The 24,482-nt window shown below is 43.5% G+C and overlaps 1 protein-coding gene across 1 annotated transcript in view; it reads left to right on the top strand.

Moving 5' to 3' along the window:
- The window catches only part of ENPP6 (ectonucleotide pyrophosphatase/phosphodiesterase 6), a 114,439-nt gene that overhangs the window by 60,663 nt on the left and 29,294 nt on the right, over nt 1-24,482 (top strand). The window contains exon 3 of the mRNA XM_029934385.1: nt 19,471-19,582. Within this exon, the coding sequence (XP_029790245.1) occupies nt 19,471-19,582 (112 nt within the window). The remainder of the gene's footprint in view (nt 1-19,470; nt 19,583-24,482) is intronic.

The raw sequence follows: 24,482 nt of genomic DNA, 5'->3' as shown, positions 1-24,482 counted from the left end.
CTACACACCAAGAAGAGGTGTCTCACGAGACACCAAATCTCCAGACACCTGATCTTGAACTTCCTGTCTCCCAGAACTGTAAGAAATAAACGTTTGTTGGTTCAGCCATGCAGCCAGTGGCATTTTGTTAGAGGAGCCCAAACGCACTAAAACTGAAAGGAAGGGAGAAGATGAAAAAAGAAGATAAGGGAGAAAAGAAACGTGAGAGACAGACGTTACCCCAACATTTGTTAGACCGAGTGAGGAGGCAAGCACGCCAGAAGGCAAGCTTTTGGGTTAATTGCAAATGAGAACAGGGGAGCTGGGTTTTGGGGCTCCTGTTCCTGCCATCACTAGGACTTGTGAACTGTGGGTGCTCTTCCTCAGAGTACTGACCTTCCTCCTCCTGGGTGCTTAGGGCTCAGTCCACGCCCCACCTGGTCTGGTCTCCCCAGCGACACCGCAGCCTCAAGGCTCCCTCAGCCTTCCCCTGTGTCCCACCTGTCAGTGTCTGTGCTGCCAGCTGACCCCGTCAAGAAAGAGACTTCAGCGAAGGCTGATGATGCGGTATCCCGGCAGATGGCATTTTATCCTAGTAGCCCCCAGTGTCTTGCTAACTTAAAGGCACGACTAATATGGGAATGTAGCCTGTAGAGCAGGACTCAAGGAGGAAGGAAGTTTTGTTCTGTGGGATCAGGATCGCTGGCCTCTCTCTGGGCTGATGTTGGCATTCTGCAAGCTCCAGAGCTTGTAGGGGGTCAAGGTTAATTCCCACTGAGAGCTCCACCTGGCCCAGAAGGCTCAGAAGCTTTGCAGGGCCTCATCACCTCTGTTTGCTTTCTGTATTAGTCTGGGTGCCTAACTCTGCCCTCAGGCCATCTGGGCAGGCTTGGCTGCCCCACTGGGGTGGGGGGACCCTTCTACCTGCCAGGGTTTCACTAGAGAACTCTAGGGGAAAAGCTGCCCCCGTCCCATTCAGGGCAGTGTCTGGGTCCAGGGTTCTTTCCACATTCAGTAGGACGCTCGCCCAAAGCACCAGCACCCTTGACCCTCTTTGCTCCCTGCTTTCAGCCTCCTTTTCTGCCTGTTAAGAGGAAAATTTATTTTTTTAAACTTTATGTACTTGAGAAAGAGAGCAAGTGCTTACAAGCAGAAGAGGGGAGAGGAAGAGAGAGAATCCCAAGGAGGCTCCATGCTCAGCACAGAGCCGCCAGGGGGCGGGATCCCATCTGGGATCATGACCTGAGCTGAAATCAAGAGTTGGATGCTTAACTGAGTGAGCCACCCAGGTGCCCCAGAGGCAAATTTATTTTTTAAGTTTCTGTCCTTATTTCTCCCTCCTTAGAGATTCTTCCCTCTGGATGCAGGTAAGAATCCCATGAGGCCATTCTAAAGTACCAGTGCCCAGGCTGCCCTCTCACGGCTTCTAGCATAACTGGTTTGGGGGTGAGGGCCCTGCATCCATGTTCTTCAGAGTTACCCCGCATTGGCTCTGCTGTGCAGCCAGGCAGGAACTGCGGTCCAAACACACTTGGCCACTTGCCCGGTGCCTGTGACCAGACGTGCCGTCTTTGGCCCCAGTCGCAGTCCCAAGGCTTGTTAAACTGTTGTGGGAATCCTTTTTCCCTGGCCCAGTCACTGCTGGAGAACGCCCCAGGGTCACCCTCCTCCAGCATGTTTGAAACCAAGACGCCTTAGCCTTCACTGATGCCAGCAAGGAAAAGAAATGTGTGGGCTGAGCACCTAAAGTGAACTCGGCACTTCACACACGTACCTTTATTTAATCCTCAGAATGAGCATGAGAAGTTACTTCTCTTATGCCCACCTTACAATGGAGAAGCGGTAGCTTCATCGGTTGAGCTTCTGACTTCAGCTCAGGTCATGGTCTCATAGTTTGCGGGTTCGAGCCCCATGTCGTGCTCTGTGCTGACAGCTCAGCGTCTGCAGCCTGCTTTGGAGTCTGTGTCTCCTTCTCTCTACCCCTCCCCCACTTCCAGTCTCAGTCTCTCTCTCTCTCTGTCTCTATCTCTTTCTCTCTTTCAAAAATAAGTAAACATTAAAAAAAATAAAAAGGGATCTTTAATTTGGACCCACTTTAATTCACCTAGAAGGAGCCCTCTGATCCAGGTAATTTTGAGCCCAAAATCAAGCTACAAGGTCACACCAAGAATTCAAACAACCATTTGCAGCAAACACCATAGAGTGAATGACAAGCCCTATTTTGAATCACTAAGAGAATTCTGGGACAGGTCATCCGATCAGTAAGGAACAGGAGGGGAGTATTTTCAGGAAAGAGGTAGACACAGGAGGCTGACCACTGGGCGTCAGAGAAAGAATGGACAGAACCCAGCTGTTTGATGTTTCAGGACTGGGAGGCAGAAACCATGGGTAGGGTTAGCCCTACACAGGACCACATGCAGAGAAAGAGGCTGACGCTGGGCAGTGTGGCCACTGGACTGGCCCCAGGCTGTTCCCCCGAGGATGGCGGAGAAGTGGTTTTGCAGAGCCCACGCACGGCACTCCGTCCTGGTCCCAGATGCTCCTAGGAGTGGCTCAGAGCCACGTCACCGGTTGGGGAGACCAAGGTTCCCCCAGATACACGGGGAGAAAGGGTGGTTTGTAAGACTTGAAGATCACAGCTTAGGTTCAGGGGTTGGGGGCTAGGGATCCCAGGATAGGTGCTAGAGTTCTAGAAAACTAGCTGACCGGGCTGAGCTCTACAGTAAAGGGCTTGTCGGCATCTTGTATCCTAAGGTCCAGTCTGCTCAGTCCAAATACCAGGAAAGCACCTGTTCAGAGGAGGAGACTGTTTGGGAATACCATGTGGTGCGGAAGTCAGATGGCTTCCTTTGGGGGAATGTGATGTCACATCACAGTCACCATGTAATCCATCTTGCAGCCTGTGCCCCAGACCCAGAGTTGATACCTTGTACAAGGTATAAGAGGTGTCATTCCAGTAGCAGTCATTCATTCCTCACCTGGTCCCACTTGGGAGGAGTGCAGTCCTTGACCTTGGGCCAGAGGTTTTTTTCCCCCCTCTAAAGCTAACTGCCAGATGCAGAGATTAAAGCTCCACCTTTGGCTTCCTGCTGCCTTGCTGTGGTTTCACCACCGCCTTCCTAATGCGGGGACTCAGCTTGGGTTAGGCATACATTCCATCTCACCTTGGTTTCCCATTAGTCACTTTTTATGCTCAGTGAGTCATTTTCAGTTGAGGTTTTGGAATCTGCTCTAATGGATGAGTTGTTTCTCATCCCCTGCATCTCCTGGGCTTGCTCTCTGCCCCCTGCCCACGAAACCCGTCTCCAGCGGCCTCCAGTGCTCAGGCCAGCCCGCCGTCCTCTCCCTACATCAGAAGACAGTGGCCATCAGAGATGTCCTAGCTCTGTGGGCCAGGCAAACCCTGGGGAAAGGGTCTCCGAGATCAAAGGCCATGCTCTCCCTGAGGACTTGTTCCCACAAGTTCCTGTGCCTCAGATGCATTTTCCTGGAAAAGGTTACATGTGTCGAAGAGAGTTAATTGGCTTAGCTGTTTTAATAAGCTCTCCTGAGACGTGTATTCAACAGTTGTACACCTGCCTCATATCACATAAAATGCAGCTCACAGGGGTTATTGTTACAAGACGTGTCAAAGTTGGCAAGCGGAGCTGCCCTTGGAAGGCGAGACCTATGCTCTTGGAAGTTGGAGAAGTGTGATTTTTTATGGGCTCAACTCGGTGGTCCTTGGAGAGAATTGCCTGGAGGCAAGGATCATTCCGGATGTGTATCCTAGAAACGCACCGCGGCTAGGAGAGATGATTGCTAGCAGGCAGGGAGACGCTGGACCTTCACTTCTCCCACCCGAGACCCCTGTTTTCTTCGTAAAATTCAAGGGGTTTGATGTGCGGCTGCCACGAGGGGCTCTGAAAGCCCTGAGCTGTGCTGGGATCCGGAGGGGTGGGGTGTTGTTCACGTTCTAGACATCGTGATTTGCATATTTGTTTCGACAACATTTTGGGCCATGGGAGTCAAGCGTGATCATGACAAAATAGGTATATTCAAACAAGTCGTTGTTGGATGGCAGTTAAGGGTTTTTAAGAAGAAATGCCTTTTTAAGGAGGTCAAGCATGGGCTTAGTGGTGGCCTTTATGTTCCCTTCAACTCTGTATTTTCGACTCAGGCTGTTTTTGTTAGGTTGTAGAAGATTCTCACCCAGCCTGAGGTGGGAATATCCAGTGGGAAAGTGGACCCTAGACAGAGATAAGATGAAATTCTAGAAAATGAGTCCTAATTAAGGGCAAGTCCCTTCAAAGCTCCCTGGGAACAGTGAGGGAACAAGATGGAGTAAAGCCAAAATGTGCGCTCAGAGCGTTTGTGAAACCAAAATCTTACCCCACAGCTCCCGGCTGATCTTTCACACGGTGAGGTCCAGGCCAGTGCCTGTGTTTCCCCATATCCCTATGCAGAGATCCAGAAACCCTGCTTTCCTCAGTCACATTGAGGTGACCTGCAGGGACCTTAGTGGCCCAGATTCCACATTCCCCGTGAAGCCATGGAAATGGGCTGGAAGAAGGAGCCTCAGAGCTGGAGCAATGTGCCCACTTTCACAGACTGAGCATAGGATAGGTCCAGGAAGGGCCCATAGGCTCCTGGTTAGAGAACCAACTTGTGGGATCCACACCTCCGACCCCACCACCAGTCTACTCATTTCCATCAGAGAGAGACTAACGAAAACAAAACAAAGTACCTACACTAATTCGCCTAGGGATGATTAGCCTTGCTCTCTCTAAACCTACCAGCTTCACTAATTTTCATGTTCCCTTGCACTGTGGCTGTCATGTCTGCCAGCTGTTTCCTTTGCCGGTCATTGATTCATTCTGGGTCCTAAGATTAGAAGTAGGGTGAATGCGTCTGCCTTTTGAGATCTCACCGAGGAGAGACCGTTCTGGACAAAGAGAGCAGAAGGATTGCACTTGTCCCTGCTTCTGTCCGCCTGGATACGAGTTTAATCCCCTCTCAGGGGCGCGTGAAGGTAGATAGCTTCTATCGAAATTTACCATGTTCGCAGGACTTGGAGTCAGGGCATCTCTGATGGATTGAAATATGAACCTTTCGCCCTGTCATTTGGCTCTCTGATGAGCTGAATAGATAGCAAATCATAACGCCCCACATGCTCTGCTTTGAAAGTTCTTCCCCTCCCTTTGCTCCCAGAGCTCGGGTTCTGGGATAGCCCAGAGGAGGATAGATTGTTTCACTGACAGTCACGCATCACCTCCCGCTCCCCATGCCCAGAGGCCTTCTGAACATTACAGGTCCCTTAGAGTAGAGCTTCTCCTGCCTGGCTTCCTAGGTCAGGGTTCTTCAAATAGGGCTCCTAGAGGTTTACAAGAGCAAGATTGCTTTTAAGGAAGTCAGTTCTAAGAGTCTGAACTTCCATGTGCATTGCAAATATTGGCTTGATGAAAAACATGCCCTTTACGTACTTTACATGAGAAAGGAATACCCCTCAGCCATCCAGAACCTTGCTTAGGTGTATTGCTCTGACATATGAAAATCTCCAGGTGCCAAACAAAGGGGCAGTTCAAAATATTGGTGAGGCGCCTGGGTGGCTCAGTTGGTTAACTGGATGGCCTCGGCTCAGGTCATGATCTCACCATTTGTGGGTTCGAGCCCCGCGTCGGGCTCTGTGCTGTCAGCTAGCTCAGAGCCTGGAGCCTGCTTCAGATTCTGTGTCTCCCTCTCTCTCTGACCCTCCCCTGTTCACACTGTCTCTCTCTGTCTCTCAAACATAAATCAAAAGCATAAAAAATTTTTTTAAATAAGAAACAAAATATTGGTGTTGAAGTGAATACATCTAGTGATAAAACAAAGTTTTTAAAAAATCAAGTATTAACTCCAGAGTGATGCCTGAAACATTAATAGGGGCTGAACTTCTGGTTTATCTTCCACATTTAAGTCTCTTGAAAAGGAGTGACCCCCATTTTAAATATCATCCTCACAGACTAACAAGCCTGAGATCCAACAACAAATATTTAAAGACACTCAGAACTAGAATTACATTTACAGTAGTGCATTGCTGAAACATAGTTTTTCTCTCTAAAAAAAACCTCCTTTATTAGAGATAGCCAAATCAAGACTAATGCATTGGTGGAACGAGGAGTTAAGGCCAGCTCTGAAGAACCCTCAACTTGGTGAGGTGATCCAGATCCAGTTGATCAGCTTGAACTAATCCTCAAAAAAAAACACTGACTCCAGAGATCTCCAGCCCTGCTCCAGCCACACCCCAGAAGCTGGCTGGTCTAGCATGGCAGAAACCTGAGGAATCATCAGTCCAGTAGCTGTGGTTTGGGGCCATCACAAGTGAGGACAAGAACAGGGAGCCAAAAACCAAAATTGGTATACTTTTAACATTTGGCTCTTGTATCATTAATAAGATTATAGCATTTGTCAAAGAGCATGTAAATGTTATTCAGTTAATGGTCTTAAGAAACCAAACCAAAACAATGGTAACATAGTTGACCCAGGATTGGGTCAACTTACAAGACAGAGGAGGGAATGTAAGGACGCATGTCTGATTCAGCCTTCCCCTGTACTTAAAGGAGAAGATGCCGGCTTCTCTCTATGAAAGGGCGCACATTAAGGAAGGGTAACTCCTGTGGTGCCCAATCAGGAGAGGCCAGCTGACACCTTTGACCTTTCTAGGGGCGGGCCTAGTCACACCCTACGTAAGGGTCCTGGGCCCACTCTGATTGGTCAATAATCTAAATGTTATGATTGGCTCCCACAACTGCCAGTATTGATGGGGGGGTAGGGATTAGAGCGCTGTGCCTGTGTCGTCATTTCCTGTAACTCCCCTTCCCAAACTCATAAAACCCTACCCAGCCTTTGTTCCAGGCTCTCTCTCTCCATGTGGCCAGAGGGTTGGTGGAGTCTGTGAGCCCGAGCTTAAGCCCGTAATAAAGCCCTTTGTTTTTGCAGGCGTGAAAAAAAAAATCAAGTATTTTCCTCTGCTTGCTTTTAAATTATTTAGGAAAAACTTAATTGTCAGCTGAAACATTATTTAAAAATTTATGATGGTAGATCACTATGTGAATGTTAGCATGCAAAGCAGCAGTTCAAAGAATTAAATGACAATGCTGCAACAAACTACTTCTATTTCCATCTACTTATTTATGTCTCTTAGTACTTAAACTTAACAAATAAGAATAGAGTGGCTTCTGAACTTGTCTTATTCTGGAGATCAGTCATATTCACCCATGGATATATAAACTGATTTTTAAAAGCATCCCTCTTCCTTTCATTGTGAGATGCGTTTCTAATAAAATGTAACTTTTTATGTTTAAAACTTATTTATTGAAATTTGGTGTTTTACTTGGCACAATGACAGGCCAAGCTGCATTTGAAACAACTCTTCTCTCCAGCAACAACCAGAAAAGCTGCTGGACTCCATGTGTATGTGTGTGTGCGCAACGTATCGGAGAAGCAGGTACATCTGGAAACTGGTACCATGCCTTCTCTCCAGTGAAATACTGATCTCAAAAACAGTTGAGAAGCTAATCAACTGAACTGAGCTTTTGACGGATTCACAGGATGAAAGAAATGACAAAAGTTGGAGTTCATATAGCCCACCAAGGAGAAGAGATTTAGTAAACGTCCCAGAACTATAGTTGGACAATAAAGGGCAACAGTTTAGCAATAAGAATGAGCTAGACCATGGGCAAGGGGTGTAGACTTTCTCAGGACTGAAGCTTTCATAAGGATAGAGGTGAGGATTGAGATGGTCTGCCCACAGCCTAGGTGGCCGTCAGAAGCAAAGCATTTACTCTCTAGAAGAAGATAATGACATATGGAGGGTCAAGTGATATCTATATGAAAAATTATAGATGCAGCGTTCAGTCGTTAAAAATAACCAGAATATAGGAAACCAAGGCCTGAGTAAAATATAAGGAAAAATAAGCAGGCAAGTCTTGACTAAAAAATCAAGAGAAAAAAAGATGATAAATTCAAGCCCACTTATGATTCACATATCAGACATGGACTTTAAGGATCTAGGATAAAATAATTAAGTGACAAAATGGAGACTTGCACTAACCAACTAGAAATCTTTTTTAAAAAGTGAATTCTAGAACTAAAGACAGCTTTGCTTGAATGCAGAGAGACGAAAGAATAGAAAAGATAGAAACAAATGTGAGTGATCTATGGGACAGCGGAAAGGCCACAGGAGAATTAGAGAACAAGACACAAGTAACACTTGAGAGACAAGGACTTTCCAAAACAGACATGAGATATCAGATCATAGATTCAAGAGGTGCTGTGAAACCCAGGAGAGAACATTAAGAATTTCAGAACTGCTGAAAATCACAGGTAATGAGAAAAGCTTAAAAGCTGCCAGAGGAAAATTATCGAAGGGTCTATAATAGACTGACAGCCCACTTTGCAACAGGCATATTGGCATCCAGAAAGGCAATGGGATGGTATCCTGAAGGAGATTTAAGAAAAAGTATCAACCCCAAATTCTATATCTACTGAAAATAACCTTCAAAGATGAAGACCAAAAAATGACTTTGTCTAGATACAGAAAACAGAATTTATTGTCAGCAGGTTTAGAGCGAAGGAAGTACTAAATTCTTTATGCAGAAAGAAAATGGTCACAGACAGAAGTATAGAGCAGGAGGAAAGAATGAGAGGCAACACAAAGGGTAAATATGTAGGTAAAAGTAAATTAGTAGTAGTAGTAATAATAATAACAACAACAACAATAACATTTGGATTAAAAATCTGTAGAGAATTAAAATAGATGACAACAGGGGTGCCTGGGTGGCTCAGTCAGTTAAGCGTCTGGCTTTGGCTCAGGTCATGATCTCACGGTTTGTGGGTTCAAGCCCTGCATCGGGCTCTGTGCTGACAGCTCGGAGCCTGGAGCCTGCTTCCGATTCTGAATGTCCCTCTCTGTCTGACCCTCCCCTGCTCACGCTGTCACTCTCTTCTCTCAAAAATAAACAATTTAAAAGTTAAAAAAAAAACACTTAAAAAATCGACAACAGAAGCACAGAAGGGGGGAAAAGTGTAAAATTCAAAGTATTCAAATGTCTTTGTATTTTCTGGGAAGATACAGAAGTAAAAATTTATATGAGACTTCACTAAAACAATATTCCCATTTTTTGGTCATATTTAGGGCCCTATGCCATGAAGAGATCAATTAAAATATATAAATAGTGGGGCATTTGCGTGGTTCTGACTCTAGATTTTGGCTCAGGTCATGATCTCACAGTTTGTGAGAAAAAGCCCCACCTCAGGCTCTGCACTGACAGCACAGAGCCTGCCTGGAATTCTCTCTGTCCCTCCCCCGCTCGCCCTCTCACTCTCTCTCAAGATAAATAAGCTTAAATGTGTGCGTGTGTGTGTCTGTGTGTGTGTGTGTAGCAAGCTAATAAAGGCAGAGAAATCAAACAACAATAATAATACATACTTAGTCCAAAAGAAAGCAAGAAAGGAGAGAAGAACTCTCAAATGTATGATGAATACATGTCCTTTAGTTCGATATCTGATTGAAACACAAAGATATGAGTAAATACATGGCATATAAAAGTTTACTTTTTTACTAATATTTTATAATTCCTATGACTCTGAGTCATTCTGGTTATAGAAAGTTCAAAGGCAGATGAAACCAAGTCACACTGTTAGAATAGTGTTTCCACTTAGGAGAACAGGGACTAGAAGCCTCTGGGTGATAGTGACGTTGTGTTTCCTGGTCTGCGTGCTGGTCACACAGCTGCGGTCACTTTATAGGAACTTACTGACCTGTATCATTAGGATTTTTTTCATCTCTTCTTGTCTATGTTAAACTTTAATAGATATTTACATTAGAAATGACTATCATCAGACGAGACAAAAACCATAACATATGCTGCTTATAAAAGATCTACATTAAATGTAAGTATGTGGAAAAGTTTAAAGTAATAACATTTTTAAAAGATGAGTTTAATAAACTAACCAAGAGAGAGCTGGTGCAGCTATACTAATATGAGTCAACTCATATATAATGAGGATAGTAGTCATATATTAATATGAGCCACGCAGGTGCCCCCAGACTATTTTTAAAATAAAGGACACTTGGGGGCACCTGGGTGGCTCAGTCAGTTAAGCGTCCATCTTCGGCTCAGGTTATGATCTCAGGGTCTGTGGGTTCAAGCTTCTCATTGGGCTCTGTGCGGACAGCTCAGAGCCTGGAGCCTGCTTTGGATTCTGTGTCTCCCTCTCTCTCTGCCCCTCCTTCACTTGTGCTCTCTCTCAAAAAAATGAATAAATGTTAAAATGAGTAAGTAAGTAAAGGACACTTCATGTTGATATAAGGTTCAATCCACCAGGAAACTGTAACAATTCTAAGTTGTAATGCTACTAACTGTACGGCCTCAAAATAAATAAAACAGAAATTGACAGAACTAAAGGAGAATTGGTAAATTCATGATATTAAGAGATTTAAGACCTCTTTTTCAGTAACTGGTAAGAGAACAAGAAATTAGAAGGGCATAGAAAATTTATACAACAAATTAACATATTCACTTACTTGATATTGCCAGAACGCTGCTCCCGACAAATGATGAATACACATTATTTTCAAGTCACATGGAACTTTTTAAAAAATGACCATAAGTTAGTTATAAAGCGTTTCTCAACAATCTAGAAAAGTGTGAAATCGTACAGAATGTGTTCTCTAACTACAGTATAATTAAAGTATAGTCAATAACAGAAAATTTTAAATCTTCATATATTTGGAAAATAATCAGAGACTTCTACATAATTCATGATTTGGAGAAGAAGGTACTGTGGAAATACTGGAAATATCTCGAATGGAAGTTTAGTGAAAATACTACATATCATGTAGCAGGATAAATGGAATGCAACTAAACTCATGCCTGAAAGGAAACTAATACTCATACATGTATGTATTAGATAAGAATAAAAGCTGAAACTCAGTAGTCGAAGTTTCCGTCTCAGAGAAAATTAAATTCCATCACATGGAGAAAAAGAAATAGTAGCAGAAATGAAGTAGAAACCAAGCATACAACAAATGCAACAAAGCCACATTTGTTCTTAGAAAAGAACCAATATAATGGATGAAATCACGACAAGGCTTAGCAAGAAGTAAAAAGAGAAGACAAAATAACCAGTAATAACACAGAAGAGGGGGCATCAACATAGAACTTACAGACATTAAAAAGCCAGCAAAATAATATTATGAAAAATGTTATGCCAATGTATTTGAAATCGTAAGTGAAATAGATTGCTGGAGAAAAATTACCAAAACTGACAAAAAGAAATTGAAAATTGGAATACTTCTATATCTATTTTTAAATTAAATCTTTAAAAAGTGTCCCTCGCAGAATGCCCCAGGGTTAGCTGTCTCCACCAGTGAAGTTTTCAAACATGTAAGAAAAGTGACACCAATATTACACACGTTCTTTCAGAGAATGTGTAATGACCTCACCACCCATAATGAGGTCAGCATCAGCCTGGTACTAAAATGTGGCAAGTATATTAAAAGAAAGTCAAGGGGTGCCTGAATGACTCAGTCAGTTGGATCTGACTCTTGATTTTGGCTCAGGTTATGAGTTCATGGTTCGTGAGATCAGGCCCTGTGACCAACTCCATGCTTAAAAAAAATTTTTTTAAGTTAAATTACGGGACAATCTTTTTTATGAACATAGATATAAAAATTCTAGGCAAAAAAATTTGTAGACAATCAATACATAAATAGAATAATACATGCCAAGCAAATTGGGTTTCTTACGGGAATAAATGATAGGTTTAATATTTTAAAATCTCTCCATGTAATTCACAGCAGCAACAGAATAAAAATAAGAAAACATTTGATCCTCTCAGTAGATAAATAAAAACTTTGATTAATATCAACAATTCATAAAAAATTCTTAGTAAACTAAACTGGAATTTTATTAGAATAAACTTGGGAAACTAGTAAAATACCTCCTTAATCTGATAAATCTGATAAAGACAATCTACCAAAAACCCTATAGCAAGCATCATAGTTGCTGGCAAATAGGTTCAGGAATGAGATAAGGATGCCTGCTACCATGATTTCTGTTCAGAATTCTATTTAGAGGTCCTGTTCAGTTAGGAGATGTGGCGGGGAGGTCGGGTAAAAGTTTTAAAACAAAAAGAAAAAAATTGTAATTATTCACTGATGACTGCTGCTACAAAAATCCAAAAGCATTCACTTTTAGAGTTAATGAGATAAGTCTTGTGATATAAGGTCAATATTTAAAAATTATTGTATTTATATATGCTAGGAACAAAAAATTAGAAAATGACATTTAAAAGCCAGTAGTATCATTTCAATAGAATTGAAAATTTATAAAGGAATGACTCTAACAAAAATGGCTTGAGAACTTTACATAGAAAATTATTTACAAAAGCATAAAAATACCTTAAAAAGTGGAGGCATATATTATGTTAATGAATTGGAAGCCTTAATATTATACCAATTTTCTCAAAGTTGATCTATAGGATCAAAATTCTAGCAGTTTGTGCATATGCATTTGTGTGCGAATTGACAGGTCAGTTAACAATCTTGAGTGATATGAACAAAACTGGAAGATTTAGTCCATTAAATATAGACATTTAAAACTATAAAAATGAACACAAAATGACATTTAACAGGAGTAGACAAATATACTAAAGGTTAGATATTCTTGAAACAGACCCACAAATATATGGTCAATACCTGATTTATGACAAGGGAGACACATTAGAGAAGTAATGAAAGATGAAATTTTCAATGAATTATGAAAGATCTGAATATATATATGTGTGTGTCTCTATATGTGTGTGTGTGTGTGTGTGTGTGTGTGTGTGTGTATCCAGACGCCTATCTAACACTATCCATTAAATTAGTTCTAGGTAATTACAGGTAGATTGTAGATCTCACTGTAAAATGTAAAACATAAAGCTTCTAGAAGAAAACATAGGTGAATATCTTTATGGCCTTGGGTAAGAAAAGTATTTCTTTAAACAGGAAAAAATAGCATAACAGGGTATCCCAGTGGTCAATAAACATAGGTAAAGTTACTCAACATCACTGTTTATTAGAAAAATGCAGAATAAAACTGCAACGAGATAACTCTGCATGACTGCCCAAATGGAAAATGGTTAAATAAAAACACTGACAAATCCAAGTGATAGCATGGATCGGGCAACTGGAAGTCTCATGATGAGCGGATGGGGTTCACCTAATAAAAGAGCTTTGAAAAACTCTTTGACATAAAGTGGAGCATATGCATACCTCAAATCTAGCAATTCTACGCACATATATTCTAACAAAATGCAGACATAAGTGCATCGAAGAACATGCACACAAATGTTTGTCAGCATTATTTATAATTTTTTAAAACTGGATAGTGATACAATAGAACTTTTGTGTCCTAATCTGTGTATTAGAATGAAATTGGAAGTTATCAGTAAAAAATACACTTTTGGTTTCCTATTACAAAACTAACATATTTATTTTAATAAACTTGGTTCAAGTCAGTAAACAATAGTAAGACTTTAAAATCAACCACAGTCCCTCTGAACCAGTCAGGAATTATCTGCTGCAAGTAATAGAAAATATAGCTAACAGTGACCAACGGACACACACGGGAATTGGTATGTATCATCTTAAAGAAATACATGTGGTTCATCTTAACAATCTCATTTTATTTATTTATTTTAATGTTTACTTGTTTGTTTTGAGAGAGAGCATACAAGTAAGGGAGAGGCAGAGAGAGAGAGAGAGAGAGAGAGAGAGAGAGAATCCTAAGCAGGTTCTGTACTGTCAGCACAGAACCCAACTTGAACTCATGAACCATGAACCATGAGATCATGACCCAAGTTGAAATCAGGAGTCAGATGCTTAACCGACTGAGCCACCAAGGCAAGCCCAACAACCCAATTTTAAAAACCCAGGGTTGTTATATCCTTTGGCTACATTTTAGCATATTTACTTTTTAACATAATGTTGCCTCATGGTTTCAAGATGGCTGCTATAGACCCAGGGATCAGGTCCTCACAACCTGCATTCCAAATGGGAAAAGACAGAAGGAGGCAGTGTCAGCAAAGCACTTTATCTTTCATATGGAAGCAAAGCTTCCCACCCTCAGCTCCTCAGCATATCTCAGTTTTCCAGTATTGGTCACATGACCATTCCAGCCACGGAGGGCTCTGGTGAAGTAAGAAGATTTCCTCCTTCTACAGTAAAGAGATGGAAAGTGAGAAAGGAGTTCAAAATGACTTCAGTTTAGCCCAAAAGAGCCTACCAAACCAGCCACCAAATTTACCTTTTCTTATACTCAATTTATTTTTTTAATTTCCTACATTGCATTCATTTCCACTTTTTTTGGGACACAAATATGCTTTAAATATTTTCAAAAATGAGATCATCCTTTTACGTACTATTTGTTAGCCTTTTACCTAAAATATTATGCTAGTAAATACAAATGACATCATGATTTTAAAGCCTGCATGATACTTCATTAAATGGATATACCATAATTTAGCCACATCTCTACTTTCAAACATATAAATTCTTTTTAAAAATTTATTTAGTGTTTGTTTATTTTTGAGAGAGATATAGAGTGTGAGTGGGGGAGGGGCAGAGAGAGGGAGACCCTGAATCTGAAGGCTCCAGGCTCTGAGCTGTCAGCACAGAGTCCAAGTGGGACGCAAGCTCGTGAACCACTAGATCATGACCTGAGACGCGGTCAGACGCTTAACCGACTGAGCCACCCAGGGGCCCCCAGCTTCCAGCCTTTATATTCCAATTTTTAGATCAGTGTCTAGAATGAAACTATATATTGCCCATCCCTTCTTTCCAACAACAATGAAAATGGTTTGCCTTCCTTCCCTAGCACTCTCCCTGAATTTTTGTTGACATAATTTGGAACCTTAGATCCAGATTATTACATTAATTTAAAAATATATGTACCTCCTTTATCAATAAAATATTTTTACATAGCTACATTAATACTTATTACTTAGATTTAACTATATTTTGCCACTTCATTATTTACTATTTGCTTTAAAACCACATCTTCTTCATTCTTGAAATTGCATTCTGTTGAAATTTAAACTGTATATGGTCCCTTCAGGCAGAAAGGCATCAAATGTGACTCAGGGTGTTATTTTAGCCCCAAATTTACAACATTATGAAGTATGAAAATATAAATGTTTATTTTGACATATTTCTCAGTAAGTTTGTGTAAATCTTAATAATAGGGAAAGCATAATTTCTGTCCCTGTATGTCTGAATTTGCCAGATACCATTTTGAAATAATACCTAAAGTTTTGGAGTCATATAAAGCTAGATTGAAAAGTAAGCTCTTGCACTTGAGCTCTGTGACAACAGGAAATCTCTTCTCTGACTCAGTTCCTTGTGTGTAAACGGGAGGCATGGTCAGCTTACAGGGTTCGTGAGATTTAGACCAACTAAAGTGTGTCAATCCTGGTCCGTAGCACCTAGCCAATAATCGATTGTTATTACTAATCTTTGTACAATACCATCTTTATTCAGCATTATTCACATCTCAGTATAATACGCATATTAAAGTTATTCCATTAAGATGTATCATTTTAATTTTTAGATATAATTTACATACAGTAAAATGGGCAGATCAGAAGAGTACAGCCTGGTGCATTTTCAGACTTGCGTGCCTGAGTAGCAACCACCCCTATCAGGATAAAAAATTTTTCCGTAGTCGTTCCTCCTAGTCAGCCACTCCCCATCCCCAGAAGCAAATGTTTTCTGATTTGTATTGTCATCGATTTGTTTTGTCTATTCTCAGACTTGGTATAAATGGAACCACACCACACATGCTCTTCTGTGTCTGCCTTCTTTCAGTCACTGTAAGATTTCTGAGTTACACTCCCTGGGTGGCACATATCAGTGGTGTCCTGGTTTTCAGTGTTGAGTAGTATTTTATAGCAGAAATATACCAAAAAGTGGTTTTCCATTCTCCTATGACATATATTTGGGTTATTTCCAGTTTGGAATTATTATAACTGGTGCTACTATGAACATTTTTGTACAAGTTTTTAAAAATGTTTTATTTATTTTTGAGAGAGAGGGAGGGTGGGCTAGGGACAGAGAGAGAGGGAAACAGAGGGCTCGAAGTGGGCTCTTTGTGAATAGCAGAGAGCCCCATGTGGGGCTCAGACTCACTAATGGTGAGGTCATGATGTACGCCAAAGTTGGACACTTAGCCAACTGAGTCACCCAGGCACCTCTATATAAGTCTTTGTGTGGACATGTGTTTTCATTCCTTTTATGTGAATTCCTAGGGGGTGAAACTGCTAGTTCACTGGGAAATGTATATTTGACTTTACGGGAAACGGGTGAACAGGTGTATAAGGTGGCAAATCATTTACTGTCCCATCAAAACCTGTAAAACTTCCAGTCGGTCATCACCAGTTGATATTTTATAAACAATTATTTTGACGTATAACCATATCAACTGCTTATACTTACTGTTGCCATGGTATAAAATTTTTTCCATCCATTTCTTTTTAACCAGTGTATTTATATTTAAAATTTTTTTCTCTTACAGATTGTATGTATTTGGGTCTTAATTTTTGATCCAGTCTATCTCTGCCTTTTAAATAAAGTGTTTAAGTCAATTACATTTGATATAATCACTGATATGGTTGGGTTTAAGTTTACCATGTTTGTATTATTTTTAATTTGTCTTAACTGTTTTTATTCCTCTGTTGCTTATTTCCTGTATTCTTTTCCATTAACTGAATACTTACAGAATTTTATTATATTTTCTCTACTGATTCCAGATTTTATTGTTCCCCCCTCTAGGGTTACTCTACCAACATGCATCCTTAACTTATTCATGTTCGACCTTTAAATAATACTGTGTTACTTCACAATGAAGAGTTTTTAAATTTTATAATGCCATTGGCCTCTTTATATTCTTATTGTCCTCTGTTTTACTTAAACATATATTGTAAATTCCATAACATATTGTTTTTAATCTTGCTTTATATAGTCAATAAGCTCCCTACCCTGCTTGCATGCTGTCTTTCTTTCTGCCAAAAATAAATAAACATTATTATTTTTTTTTTTAAAGGGGCACCTGGGTGGCTCAGTCGGTTGAGCGTCTGACTTCAGCTCAGGTCACGATCATGGTTCATGGTTTGAGCCCTGCTTTGGGCTCTTTGCTGACAGCTCAGAGCCTGGAGCCTGCTTCAGATTTTCTCTCTTCCCCTCCCCTGCTTGTATGCTGTCTCTCTCTCTCAAAAATAAATAAACATTAAAAAAATTTTTTTGAATATATAATCAATAATCTCTTAAAGGAATTTCTTTTATGTTTTCCCTTCCTGGCCAACATTTGTGACATCTGTGGATCTGGTTCTGTTGAATATTTTTCTCTTACTTATGAAGCACATTTTAACTGCTTCTTAGTACATCTCATGCTTTTTTATTAAATGCCAAGCATTATGTGAAAAAGAACAATAGAGAGTGTAGCAAATTATATTTTCCCCTAAAAAGTTCATGCCTCTTCCTATATCCGGCCTTTAGGGTGGAGGCCAAGTTCATCTAATCTGTAGCTGAGCTGGGTCTGGGCTTTTGTGAAGCTTTAAGTTAGATTTACTTTGCCACTCGTTTCAAATGTCATGAGGGGAGATAAGGACTGTCTCTTTAGCAGGCCTTGGAATTTGTCCTGTGAATAGCTCTCTGTTCTTTACATAGTTTATGCTGCAATTTTTTTAAACATTTAAATGTTTATTTTTTTTGAGAGGGAGAGAGAGCACAAGGAGGGGAGGAGCAGGGAGAAAGAGAGCACAAGGGACAGGGGTGGAGCAGACAGAGAGGGAGACACAGAATCCGAAGCAGGCTCCAGGCTCTGAGCTGTCAGCACAGAGCCTGACGTGGGGCTCGAACCCACGAACTGTGAGATCATGACCTGAGCCGAAGCTGGGTACTTAACTGACTGAGCCACCCAGTGCCCCAATACTGCCTATGTTTTGAATCCCTGGCTTCCTTTTCTCTCCAGTTATTTAGCCTTTTCATCTTACTCAACAATGAAGCCTGGTAAGGGGAGCTGCCTGTCTTCTAGAACTTTCTTAATTGACCTAGATAGCTCTTGCTCTCCCAAGGTCCCAGGTAGAAAGAGATGGATTCTCCCAGAGTCCCTGGGTGTGCTGTGGTATGCGGGAGTCAGGAATTCTTGGAGGCTGACCCGCCTTCTCATAGAGGAGCTGTAACCACTAGCAGATAAACCCAGGAGTGGGGTTCTTTCCTGAAAGTCCTTTCCCCCATGCTCCCAACTTTCCCACTTTTACTTACCTCTGCCTTGAAAATCATTTTCCCGGGCCTACGAGAATGCTCACCATCTTGTCTCCTGACGCCTCTCGCCTGGAACTTTCTTTTGCATTCAGGTCTCCACCACACACCATACTGTTTATCATCTCTGAACTTGTGCTTCTTCTAGTCTCTCTGCTTGGGACGGCAGAGAGACTAGAAGAAGTCTTCCTTTCTTCCCTATCCCCATCCCCTGACACACTGGCCAGATGTGACTGAGCCCAAGCTGGAGATTCATGGAAGGCTTCCAGGAAGAAATAATTCCTGAAGTAAATGCACCGTACCAGCATGTGTGTACCTCATTTTAGACTTCACACATTACACTGTTTCCCTATGTCTCCCCCCACTAGACTCTGGGATGCTCCATAATGGAGAACCTGACTGACCCAGTTTTGTTTCCACTGTGTCTGAACACAGCGACCAGTTCAGAGCAGGTGCCCAGTAGTACTCAGCTAAGACTGAGGACAGCTCGTCCCCCTGCCCCGTATTTTGATGATAAGGTTGGTGTCTCTCCCTCAGAGCAATGACTTCTGTTTGTCCCAGGGTCCAGGGCAGGGAAGCCAAGGCCATGGCAGCTTCTAACATCTGAATGCCCTTCTTCCTTTTACTTCAGTTTGGAAGAGACAAGGTCACGTCTCAGAATCTTGGCTTTGACTCAGTGATTTTCAGGCTTGCTAATTTAGTGCAGTATCTCTAAGTCCAGTTGGACTAGTGAAGTACTTATTTTCTTATTCCTGGATTAATCAGATACTACCTAAGACTTAACTTTAGAATAGACAAAGATACATTAGAAGGCTTTAGTAGTTATGAAGAATCCATATAAAAAGGGCTTAATTAAAACCTTTCTGTGTACTAATTAATATTTTTGTTTCAAGTTGAGAAAGACAAACATTAATGAAATTTTACTAGTCCCTGTCATGGGACACCAGTGTTGCACAGAAATGACATTTGAGAACCTCTGCTCTAGTTAAACAAAATTTAACTGTAATTTTACATATAAAATACACCAACTATCAGCAACAGGTTCTTTTATTTCATGGAAATGAACAAAAATTATATATCGACTAATGGCGTTTGCTTCCTGAAACAGGCTCATAACCCTACCTCAACTATTGAAGAAAGTAACCATTTGCCATCTTTTTCCTCCTTAGGCTGCGAGGTTGAGATTCTTGGAGTCAGACCTACTTACTGCCTAGAATACAAAAACGTTCCAACGGATATCAATTTTGCCAATGCGGTGAGCGATGCGCTTGACTCCTTCAAGTAAGTGCCCCCAGGTCTTAGCCATACATTGTGCTTCATGGTTTCCAGGACTGATCATGAATGTTAAGGTGAATTAAGAAGGTTTGGCATAGGTGGAGTGATGTCTCAGAGACGTGGTAGCCTCTGGCACGGTGAGTGTTAGCTACTGCCGGAGAATGATTGTGAGTGAGTCATTTCAGGTAGGGGCACCCTGTGTAAATGTTGAATTGGTAGCAAGAAAGTCCCCAAGGAAGGGGAAAAGAGAGCGAGGGAGATTGAGGGACAGAGATCAAGGGAGACTACTGAATACTGAAAACGAACCATGGACTGAAAGGGGAGGGGGAGGGAGGGAGGTGGTGATGGTCATGGTTGGGGGGCACTTGTGGGAAGAAGCACTGGGTGTTATATGGAAACCAATTTGACAATAAACTATTAAAAAAAAAAAGGAAGTCCTCAAGGGTTTGGGACTTTTCTTTATTATATTGACGGACAATAGAGAAGCAAAATGAATGTCAGCATCTCTCTAATTAAGATTTAAGGGAATACTTGTATTTCAGAAAATGTTAACAATTATTTGGCAAAAAGGAAGGATCTGTGGTGAAGTAACTTTGGAAAAGTTGCCTCTTCTTGGCAACGTACGAAACACATTAGCACATAGAACCTTCTCTTCCCCTCTCACATGGAACAATGACACAGAACTTTAAAAATGTAGCAATCAGTACCGTTGTCCTGAACAGCGCACAAGAGTCCGTCAGAGACACCAGTCCACAAGCAGGGGCACCTGGTGGCTCAGTCGGCTAAGCATCCTACTTTTGATTTCAGCTGAGGTCAGGATCTCATGATTTGTGAGTTCGAGCCCTGTGTCGAGCTCTGTGCTGATAGTGTGGAGCCTGCTTGGGATTATCTCTCTCCCTTTCTCTGCCCCTCCCCTGCTCAGGCTCATTCTCTCTCAAAAATAAACAAACTTAAAAAAAAAACTGATCAACAGGAAAGGTCAGGAGAAAGCTTCAAGGCAGTCTCAGAAGTTACTAGAAGTGGAAGTCAAGATGGGAGACCAGGTGGGGTCTACTTGAGAAATCGGCAACCAAGGGGCTAAAGACGTTGGGGGCTCTCGGGTCTCCAGGGCTGGACTTGAGGTGCCCTTGGCTGCTGACTGGGTCTCCTGGGTGGTGTCAAGGCAGAAGGCCCATAGAAATCAGTGTGGAGACCAGGGACGGCCACTTTATCCTCCTGGGGAAAGAGCCAGGCTCCAAGCTGGGCCCAGGCTGGGAGCCAGCACATCCTGGGCACTGTGTTCCGCTCGCTGGCACTGACCCCGTGAACTGGCCTAGCGCTGTGAGTGCCCAGGTAGAGAGCTGACCGATTATGAATCCGTTCTTGCTGTCACCACCCAACCATGGCAGAGAGGAGCAATCCCCCGCACCCCCCATGGAGCTTCCCGGGGAGAAAACAACACCCCTGCCTTCGTTGCTTCCTAGAATAATTCCGCATTCATGACAGCCATCAAAGTGGTCCTTTGAGGCACAAGAAGGTTCAAGCCCTGACAGGTTGGAGAGGAAATAGGTTTGAAATCCTTAAAAACTGAGATGTAACAAATTTAAAAGTTTAGATTTTTTTTTTCTATAGGGAAGAGGGAGGGGGCAGGGTCTGGAATGAACTTTAAATAAATATTATTAAATATTAAATAAATATTCTTCAACATATGGTTTCTAAATCATATGTGTTACATGATCCTGCCTCCTACCTCCTCTGCTTTCTTTTTCTTGCCCACGAGAGCTGGAAAACCACACGTTTGAGGAACTGGAATATCGGGTTGCAACCTGGTTTGTGCAGAGCAGAAGAGCCCTACCCGCCCAGCGGCTGAGCGGAGCCAGAGCTCTGGAACAGCTCCGGGTCTACACCGTGCCGTTTCCAACACCGCCGCAGCGCGAGCCGCTGCAGCGCACCGCAGCCTGGTGCCAGCTGAGTGCGAGCGTGCCAATGCCTCCAAATCCGCCCCGCTCTCTGCGGAGTGTAATCTACGCATTCGTTGTGCCGTGACAGCTGAGCGCTCCGGCCTGCACATAGCCCAGTGACTCACGGGTAGAGAGTCACATGGTCCCGCGTGTCAGCTCGGGTTAGCCCTGGCCTGCAAGCCGGCCCCTCAGGCCCCCTGCCTTGTCCCGAGGCACCCAGAGGCCCCCGGACTACAGGAGGAGTAGGTCCTGCACTCTGTTCCTGTTTCTCTGTTTCTCAAGAAGTTTCTCTTGTCTTCTTTTCAAGCAGTGTGACAAAGCCATGGAATGCTGGGGAATAACATCTTCACCTTAGAGCACAGCATTTAGAGAAGATGGGGGTGGGAGGTAGGTATTGGAGGGGGAGCAAAGGCATGGGCTCCCCTAGAGAGAAAAGGCACAAAGAACTGGAGTCCCAGGAAAGTGGCCCCAGGCCCAGCCTCTGCCTGGCGTGACCTGGTGCTACCACATTGCTCGACTTGGCACCGCTCACACTGTATCAGTGTAAACGGCCTTGAGCTGCAGGGTGGCATCCACCGACCTACCACGTGCACGGTGCTTCTGGAGTTGGGCAGTGAAGGCCTGAGCAGGGTGGATCAGGCCAGTGGGATTTCCCTGTGGGGCCTTCCCACTGCCAGAGTTAACAGGGCCACCGGAAACCGCTGTAGGTAGTGGTCGGAAAGATGGAGAGCCACGATTTCTAACACTAGTCAGGGCTTGAAATGAGAGCCAGAGAGGAGAAAGAAGAAAAATAACATGCCAGATGTTACTTATTGCCTCTGGAAGGCAGTAAGATGATTTAGGCTCTGTTGCAAAGAAAAAGAAGGTACCTCCTTCACCCAACCTGTGCATTTTTAGAACATGTCTCATTACTTTCTTACAAAGTGCACTAAAGGATCGACATTCGTGGACCAACAGTTGCCAAGTCTGGAACAGTTAAGACCACCTTGCGTGTAGCACCTTATTCATGTAAGAATGTGACTCAAAGGAATTAGGAATTCTCTTGGTGTGTGTGTTTAGGCAAAGATGTGTTATTATTCATCTTTCCATCAGATAGACCCCAAAGGAGGAGTAGGTTTAGGCTCCCTAACTCACCTCTTGGTTTCTGCTCAGTTCTCTCAAATTCCTTGCTACAGTTTGAAGAGCTCTCACACCTAAGTGTGCAAACACAGGCACACGCATGTGTGTGCCCCCCCATTTCTCCTGGTCAGTACTGCTTATAGAGTGTCTTGGTCTTCCCTGCTGTTGGTGGGAGAAGCAGAAAGGAGAACAGGACGGATCTGCTCTTACAGAGGCAGTTAGCACCGACCCCGGGATGGCCTTCCAGCAGAGGCTCCTGCTCAGCCAGGAGGCTGCACGTTCCTGTAGGAAGGGCTGATCCAACTTCCATGATCTGGGCATTCCCACCCGTGCACATGAAGCCTTACTGATCCAAGTCATACCCGTGGGGGACGCCCCTCAGCACTTGGAGAACTTCCAGCTTGGCAGAAAGGAGACGGAGCAGAGAATTCACCCTCCTCATCAGCCAACTGCTAGCATCATGTCACAGGCCTCATGGCCACAGACCCGTTCGGCCATGACATCTACTGTATTGCAGAGATGTCGTTCCCCCTCTCAATGACGCTGGTGAGGCGGTGAGGTCCCTTGCCTCGGTCACATACAGCTAGCTGGTGCTGGAGCCCAGTTCTTCATGACAAGTGCCTGAACACTTCAGAGTCGGTGTCACAGCCGTCCTCCTTGTCTACGCCCTTACCTCTAAGGTGCCCCGAAACCGCATCAGATGGAGTGGATGCATCCTTTGCAAGTCACCCCCGTCCTGTGGCTGTGCTGGGCCTGAGGCAGAATGGCGGCCTTGGCGGCCTGCTGGCCGTTTGCCACATTCAGCAGCACACAGGCCCCCTCAGGAGCGCTGTATGCACCGCGCACCACACGTGGGGACAGGGAGGCCGCACCCCTGCCCTGCAGCCACAACCAGAAGCAGTTTGTGATTGCGTCACTTAATCCATCCTCCTGGAAGTTCTTTTTTTGAAAAAGTTTTAAATATTTTCTTTATTTCTGAAGGAGAGAGAGACAGAGTATAAGCGGGAGGGAGGCAGAGAGAGAGGGAGACACAGAATCTGAAGCAGCCTCCAGGCTCTGAGCTGTCAGCACAGAGTCCGACACGGGGCTCAAACTGACAAACCATGAGATCATGACCTGAGCTGAAGTCGATCGCTCAACTGACTGAGCCACCCAGGCACCACTCCATCCTCCCAGAAATTCTGATGGCAGGATGGTCACCCTTCCTTGGACAGAAAAAGGGGTGTGAGGAGCTCTTCTGGGGGGCGGGTGCAGGGCGGCAGTCTGTGAGCTATGGCAGCCAGATGCTACCCTGACTGCTTGCAGGGGCCAGGAGGCTGCTCCCCGGCTGGACCCCGCACACCGCCTGATGCAGCCTCTCCAATGGGCCAGTCAAGTGACAACTGGGCCATGGGAGCGGGGAACACAGTGGCTGTCGATTGCCGGGCTCCAGGCTGTGGAAGACAGTTCCAAAGGAATCCTTTTGGGATCCCAGAACCTCAGTGCCTGCCGGTGCCTAGAAAGGAGCAGACGGACGACCAGATGTTTCCTTCCACAGGCCAGGAGGCAGCTGGTTCAACTGTCCCGGCCTTCATCCCTCCTCCTCGTGGGCTCTGAGGGATGGGGCCCAGCCATCCAGGGACATCTGGAAGGAAGAGAGAAACAGAAGGCATTTCTCTCCCTTTGCTGAGTGTCAAGCCCTTTACAAACATCAGCTCATTTAAAACCCAGTGCAGCCCTTTGTAGAGGTTTTTCACATGGCAAATTGAAGCTTCAAGATATTTTTGCTGTTCTTCTGAGACCTCGAGGTTAGCGAGGTTCACATCTTTGAGCCCACATTTGTCTAATTCCAATTCCCATTCCCTATC

Source organism: Suricata suricatta, chromosome 1 (assembly GCF_006229205.1).
Source record: "Suricata suricatta isolate VVHF042 chromosome 1, meerkat_22Aug2017_6uvM2_HiC, whole genome shotgun sequence".
Lineage (NCBI taxonomy): Eukaryota > Metazoa > Chordata > Mammalia > Carnivora > Herpestidae > Suricata > Suricata suricatta.
The sequence above is the reverse complement of the archived record's forward strand: the minus strand, read 5'-3'. Positions and strand labels throughout refer to the sequence as shown.